The 27469-nt window shown below is 39.9% G+C and overlaps 1 protein-coding gene across 3 annotated transcripts in view; it reads right to left on the bottom strand.

The window, feature by feature from the left end:
- Nucleotides 1-24455, bottom strand: part of ATP11A (ATPase phospholipid transporting 11A) — a 110950-nt gene extending 86495 nt beyond the window's left edge. For all 3 annotated transcript variants that reach the window (XM_051772817.1, XM_051772818.1, XM_051772819.1), the window contains exon 1: nt 24334-24455. In XM_051772817.1, the coding sequence (XP_051628777.1) occupies nt 24334-24372 (39 nt within the window). In that variant the 5' untranslated portion in view covers nt 24373-24455. The remainder of the gene's footprint in view (nt 1-24333) is intronic.
- Nucleotides 24456-27469: the final 3014 nt, after the last annotated feature.

Genomic DNA, 27469 nt, shown 5'->3' with positions numbered 1-27469 from the left:
AAGTGCTTTCCTTGGCCTTCCATCACTCAGTGAAATACTGTGCAAGAAAACCTTCTCTTCTACATCTTTCAGTTTAAGGAATATTGAAAAAATTATTACAATAAAGCTAATATTCTTTTTAAATTTAATTACAGCAGATTTTGACACCAGACAGAGTGTACTTCCAATCCCCAGGACTAAAAAGGAATCCTCACATTTTTATTCACCTGCCCATTCACTGCTCATTCCTACACTTTCCAACAGCTCTTCATTGAAAAACTGTTTAGCTCCTTTGCCAGTTTCTGGAATGTGTGACCACCTTCATTCAGCAATTCTGCTTCTCAAATACTGCCTTATGACAGCTTCAGACACATTTTTCCATGAACTATTTCAGTGTCTCCACCAGTTCAGTATACTGAAGCACTCTACATTCTTCTCCAATACTGTTCTTGAGAATGCCCCAAAAGCCCTACTACAGCTTAGCAGTGGACTTGGCAGTGTTAGGTCAATGATCTTTTCCAACTGTTATGTCTAAGCATAACAGTCCAGTGAAAATGAAACTTGGTTAAAACAAAACAGCAGACAAAGCTGCTTACACTTACAGCAGGTGTTAACAAATCCCCAGGGTTCACCAAGAATGTGGAAGATGACAATCCTCACTTATGGTCTCAAACTAATTTCAGCTCAGATGCTCTCTGGGTGGGATATGCTTTCTACATATTTAGATGCATGTTTCCATAAAAAAAAGTCAGCAAACAGCAAAATTACTGGCATTCCATTTATTAACACATCAAGTTGAACTACAGTGCAGCATTTCTGATGTAGTTCACTAGCTGTCAAAGTCTCTTGATGCCTTCTGTTGCATCCTATTGAAATGTCAAAGTTGCATAACCTGCAGCTACTCTGTCACTTCATCTGACTTTGTACATGAAATAAATGTAGTGGGCATCAGATCACTGAATTTGGCCTGCTTGAAGCGTGAAAAATTTAAGTCACAGCTCAGGAACAAAGTAATATAATGTGGCAGCCTTTTATTAATAGCATGAAAGCAAGTAGAGCATGGAATAGCTTTCTTATTACACCAAAACTGACATATTAGATTACAGTATGCTCACTTTTTGTCAGATTATATAGTCATTGCTTCTAGAAGGACAGAGAAATAGAGGAAATAGAGTCTTTGTCTAGGTTTTCAAGCATGATCGTTTTTTCTAAGAGTTTGGTGGCTTGTTGGTTTTGTTTTTCTAAACACTATCATGAGTAGCAAACTACCTCTCACAAATATGCTGTTCAACAGAACTCAATTTTTTAATCACAATTTTTCATTTTTGTTCTATTTCAACTTTCTATTGTGACTAGAAGTGATACTTTAGTATTAAAAGGTTTATAAAGCAATCAAACAGAACCCTCAACTTCAAAATCAGAAGAGTTTAAATGTTTTTGTGACACAGCTCAATTCTGCTAGTTTCTTCTTTGCTGAAAGCACTGTCTTTCCCCCATCTCTACAGAAGAAAACACCCTTGCAAGCATAGATAGTGATACAGACACTTCAGCATGACCCAACATATAACACTTGCACCTGAGCCAGTGAAATCATGAACAGTCACAAGAAAAAAGGTGAAGTCTGAAAAGCACTACCTAGCAGGTGAGTAAAGCTGGAGACTGCTCACCAACTCTGCACAGCAACTGCACAGAGGAAGGAAAAGACTATTCTCCCATCCACCACAGGCTCCTTTATGGTAGGCAGTACAATAAGAATAACAAATTAGATGACTCTCAGGCACTCACACTGCTTGGAGGTCTCTTAGGAAACCCATAAACTGAAAGATATGCCCACTCCCCCATATAAAAACAGCTAAAAAAAACCCCAGTTTGAATGTGCTTTAATTTGTTTAGTAAAAAGAAGCTACTTGATTTTAGAGAAGGGAAAACTTAAGTTATTTTCCATACAAGCATTCTCTGCTTTTTCCAGTTTCTTTTTCTGCATAAAGCTACAGTTGAGCTGATGAGACTTTGCTCTGTGCATTACCACACCACCAAGCACAATAGGTATCACATGCACGTATCCAGGTACAGTTTAAGTAGACAGACAAATCATGTGTGAGATTAGAATGGTGTAGTAGTTTTGATACATCAGTGCAAGCGCAATAAGCAATTGGAAATCTTTGCAAACCTTGCAATTCAAATCTAGTCATCCTAAGCTTGAGCTATGTTACTTGTCTGACTCTTTTAAAGTAAGTGATAATGGTGAATGTGAGAAATTAAGATACTTGTAGCTAATCTGAAATCTCAGCCTGAACACACTTTAAGTCACTTTAAAACAATCAGGCAGATATGTGTTTTTTCTTAACTTGTCTTTGAAGTACAGACTTCTCAGTACTAACACCTGGATAATGGTTAACCTGAAATCAGGTAGGATGAAAGTGATAGCAGGCAAACAGCTCCACTACCATCACTGCTCCACCCACTCTGCAGCACACCCAGCCACTTCTGCCAGTCCTGCCCATGGACAGACCAACTGCTGCTGCCCTGCACAACAGATGGTGCTGAAAGATTAAAACCTTCATTTTAGTTTATCAGTTTTATCAAAAAGCCCAGCCTATAAAGAGCATTCGCTAGGGAAATTCTAGTTTTCACTACTGCCACTAGGTTTGAGGGACCCTGACTAAGTTCCTTATCATATTTAGGACCTAGTGTTTGCACTGCATATAAAATAAACTTATCCAGCTCACCCAGATCTGAACACAGAGACAGCAATTCACTAGCACTTACTTCCTTGCTAAGTCTTCAAGTGTGCCCAGTACTGGCCTAACTAATCTCCCAAGGTCAAAATTACAAGAATTCTTTAAGGTATTAAATGATTTACATTTTGGACCAGGGGGGTGGGCAACACACATCTGTTTCTAAAAAGCTTTAATTCATCTGATACCAACTGTATCAGATGGCTTATCCTCCTAAGAACTGGGCACATGAATAGCTAAATAGCTGCCATCTTACAACTCAGTCTACACACTGACACAGAAGAGTAAACTGAAGATTAATAATCTTGGTTTATAATAAAATTACTTGCTTTGGAATTGCTATCTAAATGTCTAACGATTTATTCCTTTAGCCATTTTGTTCACTAGGTTTTCTTGACAATGTAGAACTATCAGTCACATGCCATTTTCAGCTTTAAGACTCTCAGATGACCTGATGTGATAGCTCAAGCTTTGCTTTTGCCATTTACTTTTAAGGCTTCAACCGGTATAATTTCATTCTTGAGAAGTCTAAACTGCATGCCAGACCCCACTGAGTGTCCTTCGCTCATTTTTGGTGTCTTACACTTGTCTTAGCAAAAAATAAAATAAGATTCAAGAACGATTCTGATACAAACCAAAAAATTTCAAATGTTTACTTGCCACTGGGAGACATTTGTCAAGCTCCACTTTCTCAGTAACAGGCCTGATGACAGGAAAAATGAGAGCAACACTTTTCCCTTGAAGTAGACTCATATCATATAATGCTAGTTAAAAGGAAGGATGCTTCACAGACAGTATCAGTGCTGGAGAACATAGAAAGGGAAAGCCATTCTATAAGATATTAGAAAGCTGCGCCAGTAATGGAGAGAATGAAGTTACTTATCCACAGTGCATAACAGCAGTATACAGGATGCATTACAATGTAAAAGCTTTAAACATGCAGACACAAGGAACAGACATCACATTAGAGGTACATCCTAAAATATCTCTACAGTAAAAAGGGATTTTTTTTCTTTAATACATAGAAGTAGGGTAACATCTATATGTACCATCACAATACACTGTGAGGGATTTATCCTCTAAGATTAAAACACAGGGTTTTTTGAGAATGCAATAAAGGGCAGTAACTGCCAAGAAAATTAACAAAGCTTTATTCTGAGTTCAAATAATTTACTTAACCATAATTCAGTGACTTTACCTTTTACTAAATGACATAGTAGTATGCAATGCCACTAGATTAAAAAACTACAAAGAGATAGAAACCTTGTATTGATTTTAGAAAATATTTTCCAATTCTTTATGCAGGCAACACCATCTTCCTTCCCCATTTACTTCCATCTCTACTGCAGCAATATCAGTTCAAGAGTCACATTACTCTGGGTCATCAATGTTATAAATATGGCACTGAAGGAAAGAGTCATTACTGTCTGAGCAGTTGCTTCTACTGATTAGGCTTTTATCATATATCGCTGTAGTAGTAGATGAGTCTAATGTTAGCACTGCAGTTCCCAGCAATATTGCTAATCAAGAGAACAAAACATACTTTACAGTGTATTCATCAGGGAGGCATCCTTCAAAGTAAATGTGCTGCAACAGAAGCCTTCAGGGACTTCTGCAGAAACAACCAGAAAAACAATACTTCTCTTAGTTTCTCACACTTTGACTCCCTGACACCCTGCAGATTCCTATGCTTCAGAAAGAGCTCTCTTCATGCAGGGAACAGCACCTCTCAGTAAGTGTCCTAACAAACAACCTGTGGAACTGGGTCTAAGCATTCTCTTGTGTTTACACTTAAGCTGATTTACACTGACAAGTGTTTCATTCTTTAAATATTTAAAATAGTTGAAGTACGAAATTAAAGTCCCAGTCCACAACACGATATGCTCTGTATCGCTTTTAAAGCTTCACTCCCTCCCTGCTTCTCCTCCACACCAAATTGCAGCTCTTCACTTGCTTACCACTTTTCCATGAGAATTGTTTTTATTGTATCAGAATTGGTAAAGTGCATGACCCACAGCCACATTAGAACATGGAAAGCATGGAGAGAGCTCAAGGACAACACAAAAGTCTGCATGCACCTGCAACTAGTCAACCAAAAATATTCAAGAGTATTAAGACCTTCCCCAAGAAAAGCATTTTCTAAACGGACAATGTGTTTATAGCTTATCTTTCTATTGAAAGCATAGCTTGCTGATCATTAACTATTTTGGAAGAATCTACTTTATCACCCTTTCTCTAGGTCACTTTTTTAATCAGAAAGCTATCTAAGCTACTATTTTTCCCCTCCACTTATTTCATGGAGTTAACCCTCTATGAAGAGGTCCTAAAATGCAGACAGGAAAGGACAGCAGAGAATTGCAAACACTTGCTTATAAAAGGCTCTTGAGCATGACACAGGCAAGAAACGGGTTTCTCAGAAGCTCACACACAGAGGCAGAAAAACCCAAATGACGATTCAGCCAGACGTGAGTCAGAAATTGGCTGTTTGTTTTGTTAAGCCTCTTGCTTTTCTGCAGGAAATATGGGAGACGGAATTAAAAAAAAATAATCAAAACAAAACTAAACACATTTAGTTATCTGGCTCACCCAGTCACATTTCTCCTATTAGCATCTATATCCCTGGTATCTACAACACGTGATTTGTTTCCATAAAAAGAGTTTTATATACATATATTTGTATACATATATGTAAGCTCACAGTATGCAGTTATATCTTCATTGCCCCAAAAAGAAATGGCTTAAAACAGTCAAGTCTATTCCATGGAATGTTTCAGAACACAAAAAGAAGTCCTGTAACTCTTTCCAGATCCAGCGATATTAACATGCATGCTTCTGCTATCATGTCTTTCAATAACAATACAGCATCCACAACTGTTAGAAAGTTAACATGCAGGCTCTACTTCAGTCCCTCAAGAGAAATCAAGAGTTGGCAGAAAGATTTTATACCACTGGCAAAAGCTCCTTTCATGCCTCTCATACTGAAGGATTATCTCTGCGAAAAAGGTGAGTTCAATTTCATCATATTTCTTGCATTTAATATGTCCATAACTTCAATACACACCACCACATTCTGAAACAAACCAGAGTAGATTTAGGTCAAACCTAATGTTCTATTAAAAAACCACAAATCATTAAAATCTTTTTAATATTGCAGTAAAGTATTGGATAATATTCATATGTATTTATTAAGACCAGCTTATACTCTACAATGTAAAAAAAAAAAAAAAAAGTCTCTCAATAACAAGGATTTCATCTTCCTGTCTTGCCCAAACTAAATTATAACAGGCTCATAAAACAGAGTAACTATCAGCATTTTCAGAGGTGGCATTGAACTACTGCTTTGAAAGCTCACCTTCTACAGAAATGCAAAACAGACAGACATAAGCATAGTTAATGTTTTCAGAATGGGTTTATTTTAAAGGAAAATAAATGAAGAGAGAACTACAATCCCACCGAGATACAGTGTAAAAGCAAGAAGTCGATTTTTTTATGGAGCTTAACTTCCATGGGTGCTACTTTGAATCTGTCTTTCCTCATTTGCAAAGAAGTGAATTTGGATAACTGAAGTTAAAAGTTGCTGGACACATTCATGTATTTTTAAATATAGCAATGTGTTTTCACTCCAGATACACTCTAACTTATGAAAGGCAACTTATTTTCTTGTTTGGAGGATAATAAGAAAGAAATTAATACTAGTAAGTAAAATAAATCCAAACATCAAAGTAAACAACAGAGTTGAGGCATGAAAGAAAGCATGTTTGAGCTTTTTACTTAAAAAAAAAAAAGGATTATTCCTCTCATGCACAGCCCTTATTTGTTTGCCAGGCAATCTTGCTCATTCTCTTTTTTCATGCTCTAGAAACTATAGTGGTTTCTTACCAGACCAGAATTACATGTAAAGGTCTACAGTGAGCTGGGTAAAGGCAATCTCAGTACATGTCTCCCATCACTAGCACAGATTCAGTTTTGAAATAAATATTTATTATCCCTGAAGAGAGCTGTGATCCCTAGGGGAAATAGAAAAAAAAACAAAACAAAAAAAAAAAGAGAGCCCAACAACCCAACACACACAAAAATCCCAAACACTTATGAAAATGGTAATGCTGAAAGGAAGCCCATTCTCAGCAGAGAGTTAACTCCTCGAATACTTGGTCCTTGCTGTGAAAAGTAGATAAGCACTTACCTTTTCAGAAGTTTTCACATTTCCCTTCTATTTTAACACTCTTCATTCCACACAACAGAAATTAAACATTAATTGTGAGAAAAGGCAGAGGGGGCAGGCCCAGGGCATCTCAACTGACTAAACATTCAAGAGCTTGTGCTTTAAGTTTTACATTTCAGGACAGGGGGATACCCACACTGTTGGTTTTTTTCTTTTGTCTCCTTTGCCTTCCACACCTCACTACTTCTGTACACCCCTTCCCTAGTCTCTTTTGGATTTGAACAAAGAGGGAAGAGTACTTTTTGCATGTTGAGTTAGATGCTCAAAGCATCAACCACACACCTGCTTCACTTTCTTCCCCCTTACACTGAAGTTATAAATATACCAATAATCACTGTCTCTTAAATACCGGTATATCACAAGAGAAATTCATGTTCCCATGAAAGTTGATAGCCATGTCTACCATCTTAAAAAATAATTTTTTAAGATAAGTCCTCTTGTTAAGACTTTCAAGCAAACAGTTCATGCTTTTCAGATAAAGGATAACAAAGTGAGCTCTCCTAAAATTGAGTCAGCTGAAGTATGGAGCAACAGGAGAATTTCCATCATCCAACCTGTACTACAGCCACCATCTTGGATTCTTCAGCCATAAAAGTGGGATTACTTAGATTTTTATCATGCTTAAAACCCACCTACATTATTTATGTCTTAACTAAACCGAGACCTTTACTCTTGCCATCTGTATATCATAAAGCAAACAAACCCAGTCTCCTTATGTGCACCATTTCATAAATAATTTAAAATGGCTATTTCACTTCCTTTAGATCAGGACTGAGTCAGTTCAGAACAAGAAATCTTTACTACTCTTATTAAATATTTACTATATGGCTGTTCTGGCATCCTCACAAGAAACACTGCATACAAATGTTATGCATTAGAAAAATACAAAAGCTACATTTAAAACATTTAAAAGATGCTGGCAAGTGCACAATAGCTGTGAAATGCAAACAAAGCTGACAGCCTAACTTTCACTGCTAATTCTTTCCAGGACAAAAATCAGCCACATGAGACAGCTTAACCTTTTTCTTTAAGGTCAACATGCGTCAAAGAGTTTTCCATAAAAAGGACATTTGTCACTACCTGAAAAAAATTTTAGGAAAACATTTTAATGAAGCAAAAAGACAACCAATTTGTTTCCAAGCTTTCCATCAGTGTATGTTGCAAACCTAGAAAGGTCATAAGTATTTACCAATTTCATGTATGCAATGTAATTATATCTATCCCTCTCTGCCAGCAACACTTCTACCTTCAAAACAGTAAACTTAAGGAATCTAACTAGGAGTGTAACACCTACAAAACCAGCCATAAAGTGAAAAATGCAGGAGCCTTAACATAACAGTCTTCAATAGCCCATCCCCTGTCACCAAAGGAAAGTTTCGGTCTTACATCAATTTTTTCACCAAGCTTTTTAGATAATTGCCCTGGCAGTACTCATATAACCATATCTCAAGGCAACAGGCACACAGAACAGTGATGAGACTCAGCAATCCCACTGCAACTTTCAGATTTAAAAGTACAACTGCTTATCCCAATCACTGAGATACACTTGCATGGCAGCAATAACCACCACAATTGCTGGTTTTTGGCAGGCCTCAGCACACACTGCATTTTTTCCAATGACTCTCTAGTACAAGGCCAAAGGAACATGCTTCCCTCAGCCTCTTGCTCTCTCTATAAAACTGCTACAAGACAGTATTAAGTACTACAATCTCCTGCAAACTATGTGCCTGTGAGACCAAGCTTCCAAATTTTAAGTTTTATTTGAAGTGACCCAGTAGCAACCAATGGTCTCACAAAAAGTTCACAGCCTGAGCATCAGATTATTTTTTAAATAAAGAAAAATCTGAAACAGATCTGGACAGACCAAAATAATGCTGGTTGGGAATGCTGGTGGCTCTCCCAGGTACAAAACTTGGTTTATAGCTAGTAGGCCAGTTTCAGGGCCTTCAGCCTCAAGGCAGCAAGGCACCTATTTCAAAAGAAACTTTTATTTTCCAAGTCCCTTCTAGTAACAAGCAACCAGGCTACAACACCGACCATTCTGCAATCCATTTTTCTGAGGGCAGAAGGTGAACACACTAACATTTCCCCCTTGTACAGAATGAACTATCATAAGTTAAACACTACTGTGCTCAGCAGCAGCTTTCAATCCTCTTTTGCTGCCAGTCTGAACTGCCACTTTCAAATGCATCAATCAGATACACACTAAACTAGGAACTGCACTTCTTTCTAGCACAGCCTGCCAAGACAGCTGCTCTGTTTTCTATACAAACGACTTAGAAGGTACTAAAATAAAGTTCTGGCACTGATGTCCACCAAGAGAAGGTACTCTCATCATTACGGGAAATGACTATCACTGTGTTTTTCTTTTTAGTATAAGACTGTCATGCAAAAATATATTTAGTAACCTAGTGTAGCATAATCCTTTCTGTCACACACTTCATCTCAGTTTGAGGGAGATAACAAAAGCATGTTTTGTTGGTTGTAGTTTTCCAAATACCCAAGGCTGTGGGATCTTCAAAGGAAGCAAGGGTCAATTTATCCTTCCTGTATAAGGTCAGCACATAGCAACAGCTGATCTGGTCAGCTGAGGACCAGATGACACAGATCGGACTGTGGGAAGAAGGGAGGCAATGTCTCAGTTTGGAGAACTCATCTGGAGTTCACTACACTGTTCCCTGTAACTTCTCAAAAGGGGTGCATACAAAAAGCTAGGCAAGTTAGGGCAAAGAACTGCAGAGGCACTCTACTGACGTAAGAGTACAGGCTAAAGGAAGGTAACTGTGGAACAATGAACCAGGAGACGTGAGCAGAAAAAGACCTTAAAGAAAGACTTTTCAGAAGAAACAGGATCCATAGTAAGATTAGCTGAGGCAGCACTAAAGAGAAATTGAGGTACTGGGCTTAAAGACCAGTATAGAATTCTGAGATAAGGCATGGAAAAATGGAGCATCCTGAACCACCCGCAGAGGAAGCAAAGCCGGACAAACAGTGCTTTAGCAAGTCATGTGAGACTGTCAGATGCCACCCAGAGCAAGGGGTTGTATAATTTCTGGTATCTATTATAGCTAGATCTCAAACTCACAAATTAAGCCTTTTCAAGAATGTCTCTGGTGTTTTGAAGGCTGCTGGAAACAGAGTACACATCCATGAACAGTGCAAAGACCAGATGTTTTAACACATTTTCTAATGAAAATAAAAATTTTTAGCAAAGATTGTTTTATGTAAATGGATGGAAAGGTTGAGCCTAGTATAGGAGTATCTTTAATTCTTCAGACGTCTACTTCAAAGAGATGAAGAAAAATCTTCTTCCTGGAGAATTCTGTCAAAGCTTCCAGATCCTCTTTTAGAACACATCTCTTTTAAGAGTGCATCCCAATTTAAACCACTTAAGCAGGTAGATTCACTTTGCTTTTTTTTTTTTTTAAGAGCAAACTGAAATCAGAAGGAGGAAAGCCAGCTTAATTTGCCCATTTAGTGGTCAAGTTCTAAATAATAAAGTTCCACCAAGCTTCAACTGACCACATAAGTAGAGAACAGAGAAGTGTTTATAGCTTCCTCTCCCTCAGCCACCAGCTCAGAAACCACAGAAGGACCCATTATAACATATGACTTCAAGCACATGATATCAAGCACTCAAGCTTCTCTTTCAGTCAAGGACTCCTTCTCTTCCACTGAATATTCTTTCACCATCCTTCTCTCTCTGACATTTTAAAACAGACATAGAAACCCATTGCATTAATATGCCCCAAACTATTTTAAGAAAACTCAAGTCAAGTACACTGAGATCAAAGAGGTTTTACTTTTGTATTTTCCTTCCTCACAGTCAAATCGTCATCACCTTTTATTCAACTTAGGGTCTGCAAACCCTTTTCAAAACTCTCATCAGCTCTTAACCCAGTAAGAAGTCTTTCAAGAACAGCTTAAAGCCTGTTACTGTGATCCAGTATTATTTTTATGGTAATGGCATTTAACAGTAATTCTGTTTATACTGATGTCTAGAGTTATTGCTATTTGCTATCTATTTTCTACTATTCCCATACTCCCCAAACTAAACACACATGTAGTTTCAGCACCTAAATGCAACTCCAGAACAACTCCTCAGAGCACTTGCACCCACAGTCAGCACTCCATGGTGACACAACAATCTTGTCATGAAAGCTGAGATGGGCCAGCTTAAGTCTCAAGGGCACAAGCATTTTCACACTATTTGTTACTAATTAAAGTCTAGTAGCTTTTCTCTTCCAGCCTCTCAGATCACACCAACACAACAGCAGCTTCCAAATTAAGTTCTAGGCATGTAGCTTCTTCAGGATCCCAAAGAGATTCCCATCCACAGCTCCTTCCCCACCTAGCTACTCACTACCATCCACTTTCAGGTTAGGACTTCCTTAGATACTATGAACATCTGAATGAAGGAACATCAATCAGACAGCTTAACAAATTATTCAGTAGTTTGAGAAAAATCCATTTTTGATGGAAAAATGTTTGGAATAGCCACATGAGCCGGTAAAGCGAGTAGGGAATGATGACAATAACCATGTATAGGTTGACTGCAATAATTTTTCTTTAACTGGAATATGAACCAGGAGACATACTTTAATTGATGTGGACCTGACCAGGTTAAAGCCTCAGTTACACCTACAGTAGTTTTTACTGAGTGATGAACACAGGGAAGTTGTTGTGAACCTCTGTTATGGCAATCCTAAAGCATGAATGAACTAACGCACCAAGTGGTATAATGACTGCTCACAATAACAATTTGTGGAGTCCATGGGTTATCACTTAAAGATGTGATATCCACAGAGCTTTATCCACAGAGCCTGTTTTAAACTAGGATGTCTTATTACTACCATCTCCTCAGAGATGAAAACCAAGATGGCTGCAAAAGAGGCAAGAGTATTTTCTCCTTTAACTTAACATTAAGCAGAAGTCGGTGATTCTTACTTTAGAATCAGAACAATGAAGGTTAGAAGGCATCTCTCCAGATCATCTAGTTACTTTTTATGGAAAGAGAGTTAAAAAGCATGAAGCTTTTTTAGACCAATCTGATATTAACAAATATTTTTTTTGCTTTAGAAATACTGAGTTTAAATAATTATTTTCAGAATTAACTCATTCCAAATATCACTAGTGAATCAGATCATGTACACCTTGTCTTCATGCAATGAAAACCTTGATTTTTAAGCATTTGATACTGGCCTTCATGCTAAACCAAAAATACCCATCTCTCACAGTTGCCTGTGAAAGGGTTAAAGGTGCTATAGACTTTCACAATCTTAAAGTATTCCTGTGCTGGTTAGCATCCTTATTTCAATAAAACATGTTCTAAAAAACACAGGAGGAAATCTTAAGCATATAATGGCTGTTCCATCCCCCTCCCCGCCATCATTATGCTTTGACTGCAACTAAAAGGAAGGTCAAGCCATCTGACAAGTACTACAAGAGCATTCACATCAGAGTTAGTTCAGGGAGGAAAAGCTGGAGTTATTTCCTGGTTGGTTTATTTTTAAGTAACATTCCTTCCAGTATGTTGTCCCCCAAATACTACCCTTCATTTCATAAATCTTAAAGCTTCTTGACATTTACACTAAGTGTTAACTCCCATCCCTCTCCCAACTAGTTTTCTGATGCCAGATACTACTCACAAAACAAGTCAGTGTTCCATGGATGTCACCAACTTGTCAAGTCAGTCCCTGACCTATCAGTCATCAGTCTGGATGTCACTTCATCCCAGTCAGAAGCACAGTCTAGAACTCTGGCACTTGGCAGCACTCTTCCCCCTCACAATGAAACTTGCCACTACATTATCCATTTCAGCTTCAAACCCAGAGCAACAGTTGCCTCTCTAGGAAGGCACCCACATATAGCCACTATCCAATTGTTTTGTCACTCAGACAGCACAGCGAAACATGTCTCTGTCAATAGTCCAACAGCACATCCCAAACAGAAGACAAAAGAAAGCACAAACCTCTGTACAGTCAGAGTCCCTTCTGACAGCTCTTATAAGACTACAAGAGCTACATGTCACTGCATCAGCCCGCTTAACACTTCTGCTTTGGTCTTCTCTACATACTACAAGAAAACAAAGAGAAGTCCAGATCACACCTTTCATCAGTTTAAGGAAGCACAAGATGTAGCTGCCTCCAGTCAGCAGCAGCACTACAAACATGATTTTCCACTCCTATGCTGATCTAACTGCCCAGTGCCAGGCGGGAAGCTCCCTATGCTCGAGTCCACAGGGCTGTAAAGACCACATTTCTCCTTTTCCCCTCCACATCTCTAAGACTTAGATAAGAATTTGACAGCGCCATAACACTTTTCCCCTTTATCAAAATACTCTCAAAGATCAGCTAAAAGCCACATAAACAAGCAGCTGCTATTCTGCAGCAAGAAGTAGTCATTACAAGAAGAATTAATTGGTCTGACTGCAGGCAGCAGGAGAAAGCAAGAAAAGCCAATGCTACTGTCTTACTAGCTTACTGTCTGCAAGTATTTGCAGCAGTCTCACTTGATGACTCAACTATAACCACAACTCAAGCAAACTTTATTTGGCTTTTGTCACCATTTTTAACATCCCAGAAAGCAAATGGACATGTAAAAGCATTATTATTTTCAGTTTAAAATACCTTATAATTTGCAAGAAAATAGTAAAGGAATACTGATATTTTAATTCTACATGCCCAGCAGAAATCTAGGCTCAAGCTATTTTTTAGTGTATTTTTCAAAAAGCTTACTTTATATATATGCTGACATGAAAGCTCTTTGAACAAGTTACAGCAAATACCATTAACAGGGTAAAAACGCTCAACCTCTTCACTTCTTAGGAAGGAAGTCAGAAAGCTTAAGAACTTTCTTTTAAGAAAAAAGACAAGCCTTTCAAATTTGAGACTTCCTGGGCTGAAGGAGACAAGAGATGCAAAATCACATTCAGTTGTCCTTTATAAACCTGTTTTTATACCTGCCCATGTGCACTATGAGCTGCTTCACGAAAGTACGTGAAGCTTTCCTATTGCTTCTGTGTCATTACAGCCACCGAGTATGGAAACAACCTCCTGATGTCAGACAAAAGCTTACAGAATCAAGAAGTCAGCATATTCATGAATCATCTCAAAGCAATCATGCAGTTCTGGGCTGAGGAAAGAGCTTTTTTCCATTTTCCCTTAATTTCTTCCCTCCTAGTGCCAATACACAGGCACCTCCTACCAGATTAGGCCATCTGGTCACTTGATAACTGTAAAGAGCAAGCAGTCAGTTAACACTGTTTAAGAGATTAACAAAACTACAATATTTTCAGGTGAAGTTACAATAATCTTGTGGGTTAGTTTTTTGGGTTTCCATCTTAGAAGGTAAAAGAATTTTGTAGTTGTGCTCAACAGTTGTCATTAAACAAAATTCTTAGCTTTGCTTTAACCCACCTGCCTCCATCCTCTCTCCTATGATATTAACAACCAGCCACATATATTTAACTGGCTACATATTTGTTGTAGAGAGGATATACAAAGAGCTTCAAGTCAAGAAACGGGATTAGAACCCTTAGTACTGCTTTAGTTTAAGGTAGGCAGGAATTGAAAACCTAGTACAAAAGGATAAAAATACTAAACATTTTTAAAAATGAGACAGTAGAAGACATTATAAAATCTATATATTGGATTTTAAACATTAAATTAACTTGACAATGTTTATAATACTTGATGTTACCTGAGAAATCTTTATTTTTTTTTTTTAGCCTAAATGAACAGAAGGTTCTTATTAGAGTTAAATTTTCCAAAAATCATACTGTTAGTCAGGAGACTAGAATGTGAAAGATGAGAGTAGCTCTTAACATCACACTTATTGTTAATGTAATTCCACTGAAAAATCAAAGAAAAAGGAACTACACATAATTTACTACAAAGGAGTTACAGCCATTCTGTAACACACAATACACCAATGAATAACAGCATTTCAGTACATTCTGTGTTTACAGAGAAAGTGCTGAGTATTAAACTAAAGGACTAACATTAATCTATCAAAATCTGCTTATAGTGTAAGGAGCCTTTTTGACCAAAGCCAAATGTCTAGCCTGAACTTAGTTACATTATACTTCTGCTAATATCAGCATAAGTTTATTGACCAAGACATAGCTAAAATAATAAACAGTTTAAAGCCTACATTAATAGTACCCTCTGTCATATATATTGTATTTCGCATAATGAAAGACTGTATTTCTACACAGGCACATTTTATAGCACAATTAAAGAGTGGCCTGGTTTTTAAGAACTTTCATGCAGGTAAATTTTAAATAATGTCTTCTCCCTCTAAAAAAAAAAAAAAAAAATAAAATCACTGAATAAGCAGGATGTCCAAATTCCCCAACAATATTTCCTCCACAGTTGTTATACTCTACCCAAAACTCATGCAGTGATTGGTATGCTGTTTGTTACTCACCATAGCCTCAAACCCAAGCAGAAGGCAAAGACACCAAATACATCTTAACAGAAGACCGCAACTCTCCTTGAAGTCAGCTTTGGGATCCCAGAGCCACACATTCCACTCCTTCTGGAACTGTGGTTAATGCCAGTCTGAGAAAATACAGTTTATGTGACTCCAAGGTGCCTCAAGAATAAGATGAAGTAAATAGACTTCATCTTTTTCTGGACAATCCTTCTTCAGGCATATTATCATCCAAAAAATAAGATTAGATTGAACTCTCTAGACTAGTGTTCTGCAGGAAACAAAGTTAAAGAAGCCATGAGTTTCAGTAGCCTACTTACAACTGCTAGTATTGAAATTAAGACCACAAGAGCAATTTCTCAGAGGCAAGTGTCATTCAACTATCTTCTCTGTAGCTTCACAGTGTACTACTACCCATTCTTCATGGAAGGTAGTCAGTTCTATCATTTATGGGGTGGATTCAATAGTCAAACCTTCTCCAAAATACACAGACATTTTTCCTTCCCATTAATCATTATACTGTCTTATGCATACCATGTATCTTCCAATAATAGCGGTATTTTTCAGTTTTATTTTGTAATGACCTCCTGACAAGTAGAGCAGTTTCATGTTAGCTATCTAATGTCACTGCTGATTCAGATTCATCTCAAGAGATGCCACTTATAATGAATACAAGTGACATAAAATAGTTATACAAGCACAGATTATGGACAGTGTTTGTACTTCATTATTATAATTTGTGCTAACAACTCATTAATAGTACTTTGAAAAGAAGTGAAAGACTGCATATATTGCTAAGCATGAACCGCAAGTTACTAATGCAATTTGGGTCACACGAAATCCATTTCAGTTCATCTACATATCCAATCCACAACGTAATTTAGAAGCATTAGAGACAAAAACTACTAAGCAAACAGATCAGTATTCCTTCCCTCTCCCCAATTCATTCATACAATTATCTCCAGGTAAGCACTTCATACACAAAGCTTCTTTTTCTGCATATAACTATTTTGATTATTAACATTAGTTTTGCAAAACTTTAATGGCACATCAGCAGATGTTCTTTTCAGAGGATTTCACAACATCCTATCTTAATGGTCAAGTAGAGGAAGAGCCTAATTGTCCTTAATCCTCTATTCAAAATAGGTTAGATGAAATCCTCTTTTGACTGAAGCAAAGAGATTAGTCAGTGTCACCAGGAAAAAGAAACACTATTTCCCCCTCACCCTGCCCTGTATCTAGATGAGTTTAATGATTAATGAAGGAAATACATTTTTCTATTTCCAAAAGGGAAATTAGACTATAGGGAAGAGCAGAATAAATGGAAAAATGTCTCTATGAAATCTCCAAATTCTTAAGCTTTCATGCTTGTAGTAACGACCACAATGATCTAAGTAAAAAGCATCCCAGAACACACTTTCAGGGTTTACTTCAGTAATCAGACACAAGAGCTCATATGAAGGACCTTTTTTTTTTTTTTTAATATCAATACACATCTGGATCTCTGGTAAATCTTGGCATAATTCTTGACATTACCAAATGAACAGCTCCCAATTTAAGGAAGCAGTGTTCATACATCTGAACGTGAATGCACGCAGATGGAGGAATCAAGAGGGAAATCAGAGTTTGCAGGAGAAACAGTGTGGAACTCTTAAGTAACAAAAAAACCCAACCCTAAGACAAAGTCATTACAGGTTTATGTTCACACTCAGTTGTCTTCCTGGACCATGCTAATTTTGTTACCTGGAAGCATTTAAGTACCCTTACAACTTCTCTCTCTGGAAAAGATGGGCAATACTCTCATCCCTGGCCTAAGAAAAGATAGATGCACAAAGAAATTAACATCCAGATCTACAAAGATATTTAGGTGATTTATCAGCCCGTGGTCTTCTGTGATGTTCCAAACAAACTCCCCAGCCACTGGCTCATCTCAGTCTCCTAGAACGATCCAGGTTAGGTTTCCAGTTGCTTCCTAAAAAGAGTGCATTTTTAATACAGTACCACAAATACTCAATACTTAGAAAATTAAAATCAGAGTTAAATTGAAAAAAAAAAAAAAAACCCAAAACAAAACACTTTTCATGATGACTCAGTGTGTTTGTGCCACAGGCTTCTCAGTGTCATTACTGAGAGGGAAGAAAAACAGCTGGTGTACATATGATATAGAAAAAGAATCCTCAACTTGCCTTGTCTACCTGCAACTGTTGCCATGGCAATTACAGCAGAGAAGATAATAGCATTCCAGTGTCATTCTGCTTCATAGCTCAGGATGAACTTTAACTGAAATATCCCTCAACAATTATACAAATAGAAATATTACATTATCCTGTGTAATGGTAAGCCACTAGAATAAGCAGCATTGTTCTGGAAAAAATACAATCAGCCTAAAGGACTTACATGAGGAGAAGGCTATTTTGCTTAAAAAACAAAAAAAAACCCCACACAGTAAAGTTGAATCCAGTTGCATAACAGGTGCTAAAACATCTGCTCAGTCTTCTGTGACACAGTTTTCTCTTGGTTTCTGCTCCCTGACACACCTGCACATGACATGCACCAAGCAGCTCACTGTCAATCACGCTGGAGCTCCTCAGCAATCACAATGGTTTTCTAGTTACACTTAAACCTAGTTCGATGGGACAGTTTCTATTACCCTCATCTCAACACCACAAAGAGCAGCCAGCTATGGTATTTGCAGAATGCTTTACTTGTCAGCCCAGTTACTATTTTCTAAGTGTTTGGAGTTTAGAAAGCAGACTCACTAGAAAATCCCATTCCGTCTTGACACTTTTCTTGTTTCAACTACTACTGTATGACAGGAGAAAAGAATCAACAAGAAATGGTTATCAGAGATGTTAAGCTATAAATGTGCTATGTCGTACTTTGTCCTCTTTCATTCCCAAAAATAATTTTGAAAAGGCTTCCTGCTTGCAGAATTGATACTCTGTGGTGCTTGAGAAAAGGCAAAGCAGAACAACATTAAACTCTTTTTAATCAAACAACATGTTATCAATTGACAAAAGCAACTGTGCAGTTCTCACCTCTGAAGAGACAAGTATTTTGATGCTAAACAAAAGCAAGATTAAAAGTTCTTGATTTATTTTCTTGATTTTATTTCTACAGTTTAGATGCTCCAAAAGCAATGTTTTCTACTATCAGAGAGCATCTGATGAGTGCAGATGAGCAATATTTTGTAGTCAATAGCAACCAGTTTGTGCACTGACTTCCTGTAAGTGAAATGTTTTACATATGCAATGTTCTACTTTCATTTGTTTATTCTCAAAAGAAAAAGGAAATTATGTTTTTTTGTATAAATTAGGTAATTGATGGGGTAGGAGAAAGGGAAAAAACAAAGCCCATGCAATTCTTCATGTTTATTGCCCTTCAGCAGTAAATAATTGATGTGAGAAGGGAGATTGTCTGTGGGGTTTTTTGAGCCTCAGATAATACTGAAATATCTCAAAGAGTACACTACAAACCAGAATAAACACAGGAGTCACTACCAGTATGAAATGCTAGTTAGATTTGCAGAAGTGCCAAATCCTGTCAGTCACAGTGAACGTTCAACTGAATTAACTTATAAGTAATTATAACTTTCAAACTTTGCTTTTTTTAAATAAATTCCTGAAAAGTATGCAGGCAGCACTCCATACAGATACCCACTCTCCAAAAAAATAAAAGAAAAAGGCAACTAGGAGAATAACAAAGCAATGGTGCTTGGGGAAACAGGAATTCAGAACTTACTCATGATGTTTAACCCACTCATCATGCCTTCCACAGCAGGAAGAACTGGTCCCTGCAGTGAAGCAAAGCTGTGAGATGGGAAGCATCTCAGGTTTCAAGAAAACATTGTGACACACAGACTTGTTCAAGAGATAACAAAAATGCATTGCATAGCTGGGATAGACACTTAAGAGCTACAAGTTACTAATTCCTGACCCATGAATACACACATGGCTCCTACAGGGAACATCTTTCATACCATCAGGACAGTTAGCAGATGAAGAGTCTGTGTACAAACACACTTATGACATTTAAAACAGCTTAAGATTTTGTCAAGTCATATCCCTGGAATTAAACACCAAACCCAACACAAACCTTTTGACTTATTTTAAGTGATAGCTAGGAAGAAAACTGTGCTTATGTTAGCAGGCACCCTGAATAAGAAACAAACTACTGCTGTCTAGGTAACACTCATCTGCCAGGGTGCAGAGAGAGCTGAATAAATACAAGCAAAACCAAGAACTGACCACAGTGGTATCCTCAAATGTATTAACTGAACTCATCTGAAATACTTGATAAATCGATTGCCCTTTAAGACAAATACTGAGCACCAGCACTTATAATTTTGCCAGCTTTCAAGTCAAAGTAGTTATCAACCTTTGCTGTATCAAAGCTAGATATATAAATAAACTGAAGCTCAGTATTGATTTATGTCTACTAAGACTACAAATACAAGCAAAACACTTAGGAAAAATCATCTAAACCATGACCAAAAGCCACAGGTTTCCACAAAACTTAGTTTTAGGGGCTAGAAACCCCTAACGTAACTTCCTGGTTAGACTAGTCAATCTTCTCAGACTGATTAAAGCTGACCCACTTCTACAATAGTGACAAATAGAGCATCAGTTTGTAAGCTCATTTATTCCAATCTTCCAAAAAAAAGATTTTTTCAGAAATACCTGCACAATTAATAGGCCAGCAGCTTCCCAGGGTCCAGAGCTGTAGTAAATCCCTGTTCCTTCTAAAAATAAATCTTACCTCCTACTATGCGCATTTGGACATATTTACACAGGCAACAAATACTTAATATCCTGAAGTAACAGCAGAATCTGAAGGAGGAGAAGCAGTAAAGTAGTAAGATACCTAAATATACTACATAATACTGGTAAAACTGTTCAGTAATACAGACCTTTGACCCAGTAGCATTTACTGTACAGCCCAAAGTCATACATGGACAGGAATTTTTAGTGATGAGGGCCAGCTGTCTTGCAAATCCAGAACAGACTGCTGCCATAGGCTGCAAGACCTTTAGCAATCATTTAGTGTCCAAACACACATATGCTAAAGAGCAGCATCTTCCCAGATTGCCCAGATATATTCAAATCCACATTCAGTCATAAACAGCTACCATGAATACACAAAATACATGTGCACAGGTTTTATTAAGAAAAGTGTTCATTTTATGAAAGATAAGAAGTCACCAAGACTTGTTTTAATATTATTAGCCATCCTTTGACTGTGAAGAGGAGGGACTTCAGCAGTCCTAAGATCAGTAAGAAATAAGTCACCAGAGAAAACTAATGCAGTTGCAGTTATACAGGCAGAACACATCACTTAATGATATCCACAGTGTCCCAAATAATCTAACTATAAAACAAAAGCTAATCTTGTATGGAGACAGTTTCAATTGCCATTGTCTGCTTGTTTTTACCCTAAATAGTGTACTGCTGAGCACATAGCAGGTTCTCCATGACATTTACAGGATAGCACACGCTAATTCTGTATTCTCTGGCTATGAGGCTGCCATCCCTGGGGTATCCCACATCCTCTAGGGAATACACAAACAATCCAGGGAGAAGACAGAGGAACATATTGCCTGATGCAAAAGCAACATTCAGAAAAAGAGGTAATATTTTTATAGAGTATGTGACAAAAAGTGTAGCCCCGCCAAGGCAATTTTCACACTACCCCCATAAAACCATTAATTCCATTATTTGGGAAAGTAAATTAAACAATACAGTTGTAAAAATTTATCTTATTTATCTTACTGTAGAAAGTTTATTTAGTTCCTATGGTTCCACAAAGTGGAAAAGCTATATATAAAGATGTTTCTGTTTTGTGACTTAAAGATGCCTTTACTATAGCTCACACACATTTTAAAGCAGCAAAATATAAAAAATAACCTCATTAGACACAATTAAGAAAAGTTACATTGCTGTATATCAGCTAGAGGAATCACAAAGGATTTAGAAAACTATAATGAACTTCATGTCAGCTGTACTGCAGTGAAGCAAGTACCTTTTCTAGAGAAAGCGGTTCTTCCCCATCAGTCCTGTAAATTGTGTATGGCTGCAGTAATGGTAACAGGAAGCAAGAGTTGAAGTGAAAAACCCCAAAGTTTGCAGGATTTAAAGAGGTAGAACAAGGATGTAAATTTAAAAATGTAGTAAGATAAAGACATAATTCCCTCTGTCCGTCTAAGAGACTACATCATCTCTTGGTGAAGAGATATGAACTCCAGTATGACAAGCATGATGAACATCTATTTTATTCAGCCCACATGGCTAAAGTGTTCAATGCCTGGAAGACATAAACATGATACTCAATGCAGGTAAAACAACAGACATATTTGAAAATGCTAACCAGGAAACTGGCAGCACCCAGTCATCGCTATTCTTCCACAGGGCCTTGGAAACATGTATGATTTTGCACTGCTTCAGGACAGCAACTGCACAGTAAGGGAAAGGGGAATGGGGAGGATCTTCACAGTAACAAGGACCCTTGTATTTAACTTATGTCTTTACGTCCAGCACCAGGAAAGAAAAGAAATGACACACAAGAAGTGACGTTAGAAATGTGAGAAGCCATTCTAATGGAAGTCTCCATTAGTACATCACATAGCAACTGTTTGTTATCCCAAGATCGTACCATAAGAGCCCCCGGCTACCCAAACAACATCTCCAGTTTGCATCAGCCAAGGTTCTCAGGATAATCCTGAGACCAGCCTGCTCTAGGAAGGACCTGCACCTGCACATGACCAGGACACAACTTGCAGGACACAGATTTGTACCTCTAGGCCCTTGATCATTGAAAAGTTTCCTTACAGATTTTAACTAAACCAAAGTTTGAGCTTACTTTGAAAGAAACACAAGATGTAACTATCCACTTCAACTCTCCCCACAGAAGAGTCACTTGCCTAATTAAAAAGCAGCTTGGAAAGTGGCAAGCACATCTCCACCTGTGTGGTCTGGCTGGTGTGCACAGAGCTTTGGTGAAAAATTACGGAGTGATACTGCTGACGTGTACATCTGCTACTCATGCACTGCAGCCAGTTTCAGGTCCAGCACTCAAACTGCTGTAGATGCACAAAAGTGTGGAACCGTGGAGATAAAAAAAGAAAACGTGCAACACAGGCATCAGCTTGCCAGATATTAATGGCCTTAATGAAATGACGAGTAAAAATTTACTTACAGCAGCTTTTTTCAAAATTACCTTTCCTTGGAAGAAAGAATTCTAAACTAAGACACTGAAGGCATGCAGAAGAACAAGAAGCAACAGGTGAAAATATACAAGGCAGCCTGGAACAGCTGGGCCATTACCTAGGCATAGCCTATTGGCATATATACAATACAGAAAGTAGTGTAACCCAGGAAATAGGAACCCTTCCTCACATGGGATTTAATAATGTTTCATTTATCTTTTAGACTGCTGAATTAGCCTCGTCAGCAGTGCAGGGGAGTGGTGACAGTTCACAAGTTAAAAGCTCAAGTGCCTTATTTTCAACATATTGTCTTCTCATTTACACCTAGTTTAGCTACTCTGTTTCCTTTATATCTGATGCTTAAGCCTAGTTAGAAAGAGGTTAGCAACAATGTTGTGCGGACAGATTTAACAGTATGCTTGCTCTGTGCACAATGAATGCGCCTTTTGTACAGGTTCCAGTTGTGAGCACATATAAAAAAAAGAAATCTTAAACTAAATCCAAAGTTAGATCAGCACTGACAAATCTCTATACCCCAAGTGATCCCACCTGCTTCAGACCTCAGCACAGCTCACCTGAGCTTTATATATCCATAGAGACTATTGCTTCTCTTATACCTCATTATTAATATGCATATTAGTTTGAGTATTCTCCCTCAGGGCCGCTTTCTAAGGATCCATACGCACAGCTGCTTTCAGTATTCACCTCTCCATTCTCTGGTCATTGCACATAATATTCTATTGCAAACAGGAGAAAAAAATCCAACCATTTTTCACCTCTGCTATTTTTCTTCATTTGTGCTTCAAAAAGACAGACTTCAACCTGTACTATGTGGAGATAGCTCTTGACACACACAAATCTAAGTGTATTTATTTTTGCTTGGTCAGAGCACCAAAGTTTCCTTAATTACAGGAATTTTTGCATAGGCAAAAAGCCATATATATTTGAAAATCCAAATTCTCTCTCCCTACCTTTTAAAAATTTCTTCTACACCCAAAAGCAGAAGTTTGCAGTTTCCTGGTATTGGTTGTCCCCATCCCTTTTATTGCATATAGCCCCACACTTACAGGCATCCTACCAATCTACTTAAAACGTTATCCTGAGCATTTGTTTGGGGTTCAGTGGAACCAGACTCGCACCCAACTGACACACTTCAGCCTACACCTGGATGCACCCTAATGCGCTACCGAGTTGTTCTTTCAGGGGGTACGGGTGGGCTTTCACACGCGAGAGGACCTCTCTCTCACCGCTGTACTCTCAAGTCTGGCGTGTTTGAATCTTACTACGTACAGATACAAAAACTTGGGACTATTCCGACCATTCGCCAGTGTATTTAAATTGGACAATTCCACAAAAACGCCGCTTGACTGAGACAATGTAACGAGAAGAAAAGGGGAAAAAAACCTAAACAAAACCAACCAAACAAAAAATCCCCCACAACCACTGGACATTTTCTCTGCCCTAATAGCTACGTATCGCAGCACACCGTAAACTACAGTGCTCTGAACTCAGGTCAAGCCGCTCTGGTTCAGCGAAGGACAGTCCCGTGGGGCGGGCGGGCTGCCGGGAGCGCATCGACACCCGCCGCTGCATCCTCCGCTGACACCGGGCATCACATGTGGCAGCCCCCGGGGCTCCCCCGGCTGCCGAGCCGGTCATGGGACCGCCCAGCTGCCGACCGAGCCCTTCCCGAGAGCGCGGGGCCACGGCGGGCGCTCCCCGCCGCGCTGGGTGCGAGGGGCACGGGCGGTACTCACGTATCGGCTCACGAGGGTCCGCAGGAGGCTGCAATCCATGGCGGGCGGGTCAGGACCGCGCCGCCGGGTGCTCGCCGGTGCCGCCGGGCTCCCTGGCTCGCCTCCTCCCTTCCCACATGCAGGGAGCCGCTCGCCCCGCCGGACCCGCTGTGACGCCGGCCCGGCGCTCGCCGCCAGTCCCGGCTATGCCATGTGCTCGCCGCCGCCGCTGCGGCGCGGCGCCCCGGGGCCCCGCATACCCCCCGTCGCTGCTGCTGTTGCCGCTGCCGCCGCCGCCGCCGCCGCCGCCGCCGCCGCCGCCGCCGCCGCCACTACACTTTCGCGGAGAGGAGGCGGAGAGAAGCCGCCGCCAGCGGCTGCCCGGATCGGCTCTCCCACCCCCCGCCCGCTCCGGGGCTTTATCCGGCGGGCGGGGCCGAGGCCGCCCCCGCCGCTCCCCCCGCACCTCCTCGCGCGCGCGCCCGCCCGGTACCGGCCCGGCCCGCGCCCGGCTCGCGCCGCTCCGATCTCGCCGGGCGCTCCCGGCCGCGCGCACGTCACGCGGGGCGGGCGCGCGGGCATGCGCGCGCCGGCGCTCGTGCCCGTGCCCGTGCCCGCGCCCTCTCCCCCTCCCCCTCCTGTCCCGCGCGCGAGGGGCGACCGGTAACGGCTGCGCGCGGGGTTCGCGCGCGAGCGGGTTTGGGAGAGCTGAGGGGAGACATGGAGTGATACTGGGAGGGAACTGAAAGCGTAGGGACAAGCCAGAGAGTGATGTTGGGTGCACTGGGAGGGAACTGGGAGCACGGTGGGGGGGAAAGCCAGGGAGTGACACTGGGTTCAGTAGGGGAGAAGTGGGAACGCTGGTAGGAGACAGGAAGCAATACTGGAAGAGCTTGGATGGAATAAGAGCACGGACTGGGAGCCAGATAGTGACCCTGGGAATACTGAGAAGGCATGGGAGCATCGGAGGGAGATGGGGGCGGGGCCGTGGGGAGCCAGGGGGTCATACCGGGAGCACCTGGAGGGAACTGAGAGCACTGGGGCGAGCCAGGGAGTGACACTGGGAGGGAACTGGGAGCAATGAGGGGGAGACAGTGAATGATACTGGGAGCACTGGAGTGAGCCAGAGAATCGTACTTGGAGCACTGGGAGGGAACTGGGAGCACTGGGGGAGATAGGAAGTGATACTGCATACTCCCTCCGCCCCGCCTTCCCTTACCCCCGCGCTCCCGCCCTGCCCGGAGCGAGGGGGAGGTGGAAGGTGGAAGGTGGAAGGTGAGGCGCAGAACAGGAGGGAGCGGCCGCCGCGCCCTTCCGGGGCGGAGGTGCGGGCGGCGGGACGGCGCCTTTGCCCCGCCGGGGCGGGAGATGCGTTCCCGGGTGTGCCCGGGGTGGCGGCGGCGCTGGCTCCGCGGTGCTGCTCCGCCGGAGCCTGGCCCGCCTCTCGGTGGACCGTGAAAAAGATTTCGATAAGTGCTGCCGGTGCCGCGCGGCGGGTCCGAATTGTGCTGAAGGCAAACCCCGCTCCGCCCGTCCCGGCGGCCGAGCAGCGGCAGCGCTGGGGCGCAGCGCGGCGGGAGCCCGGCCGGACAGGTGGGACCTTCCCGCGTGTAAAACGCAGCAGGAACGGATAAAGAAAGTTCTGTGCAGTGACTAAAGCCCAAATATTACTGTCCTGATAAGGCCACAAACGATAGAAATGACTTGGTGTTAGGTGAAGGGATAAGCAGAACTCAGCAAAAACGTGCACAAAACAGAAGTAGGAGCATATCAGTATTCTATTTTTTTTAAATACCTGAAAGAACACCTTTAAAGGCCTTTATTTTACTCAACTGTTGGGTTTTCATGCCATTCATACCGAAGACTAGCTCAAGTTTGCAAGATTCTTGTAAGCAGTCTCAGATGACTTCTGTATTACTCTATACAACTTAATGTAAAATTAAGCCTCTACACCAAATACTTTCTGAAAAATAATTTGGAACTTATCAATTTTGTAAAATTCAATCATTTACTGAAATTATTAGTTTGGACAAGAGCATTTTATGCTTATGAAAATCCATTCTCTTCTTTAGCAGCAACCACATAAGCTGTCCTTTATTGCCTAGCTTAGGCCAGAACTAGGCAATTTTTGCTTCTTTAGTTTTTGTGTTGTCTCAATTAAAAAGTTCTCTGGACACCATAAAAGATGCTAACCCAAAGAGTACCTGAATTTCTAATACAACTAACACATGGAAAAAATAAAAAATACACTTTTTGAGATCATTACGTAAATACTACGAGAAAGGACATATAATTGCTTCTTTACAGGTCACCTTTAATATAGATGCATTATGTACATTTGGCATTTATTGCTGGTTAGATTGCAAAACGTATAATTTAATGCACACTAAGTGCACTGTGGTCAAGGTAACGCTGCTATTCAAAGTCTAAAGTGATGTTGGTCTAAACCCCAATTTTCTTCATCTTGGTTATGACTAATAATTTGTATGCATTTTGTAGCACCTCCCCTTTTCATGCTCCTGTTTACAGACCAAATGGTTTGTAACATAGGTTTCTGTACTTGCATTTCACTTTCAAGAAATCATCACTGAAACTGAAAGGGGAAAATAATTAGACCTATGAAACAACAGGAATTTTTCTCAAAAGTAGCAATTCTGCGTGAGTTAACACAAAACTGTTATCTGTTTATTTACATGAACAATTACATATTACTGTAATATTATGTGTGCGTATCATTAGTCTTCAGGAAACCAGTTTATTACCAAAAAAACCACAGAAGAACTTAATTCATGAGCATAAAGGAATAATTTCAAAATATTCAGTTTGCAAAGCTGAAACAGGAAATTCTTTGGATTGGTTTTTAGGATACTTCTCTGTCTAGCCATTCCATTTTCAAAGAATCTGTGGAATATTCATATTTTGTAATATTTTTAAAAGTTATTCCACTTTTATTTAAGCCGTGGCATTTAATCAATCCAGTGTTTTCAATGACATTACTTCTTACCAGGATCTGGAATGAAAGTGGATTTTCAAAATATGCAGAAAGTTGTTTTTTAAAGTTTTCTTTCTTTTAATACTTTTGGTAGTTTCTTTCATCCAAATGCCTCAATATATTTTTCCACTTAATGAAGTGTCTTGTGTGCAACGCACACCCTAC

This window comes from Manacus candei, unplaced genomic scaffold (genome assembly GCF_025592945.1).
Source record: "Manacus candei isolate 608988 ecotype Guabito, Panama unplaced genomic scaffold, ASM2559294v1 h1tg000159l, whole genome shotgun sequence".
In the NCBI taxonomy this organism is placed as follows: domain Eukaryota; kingdom Metazoa; phylum Chordata; class Aves; order Passeriformes; family Pipridae; genus Manacus; species Manacus candei.
Note: the sequence above shows the minus strand (reverse complement) of the source record. Positions and strands in the feature narration are given on the sequence as shown.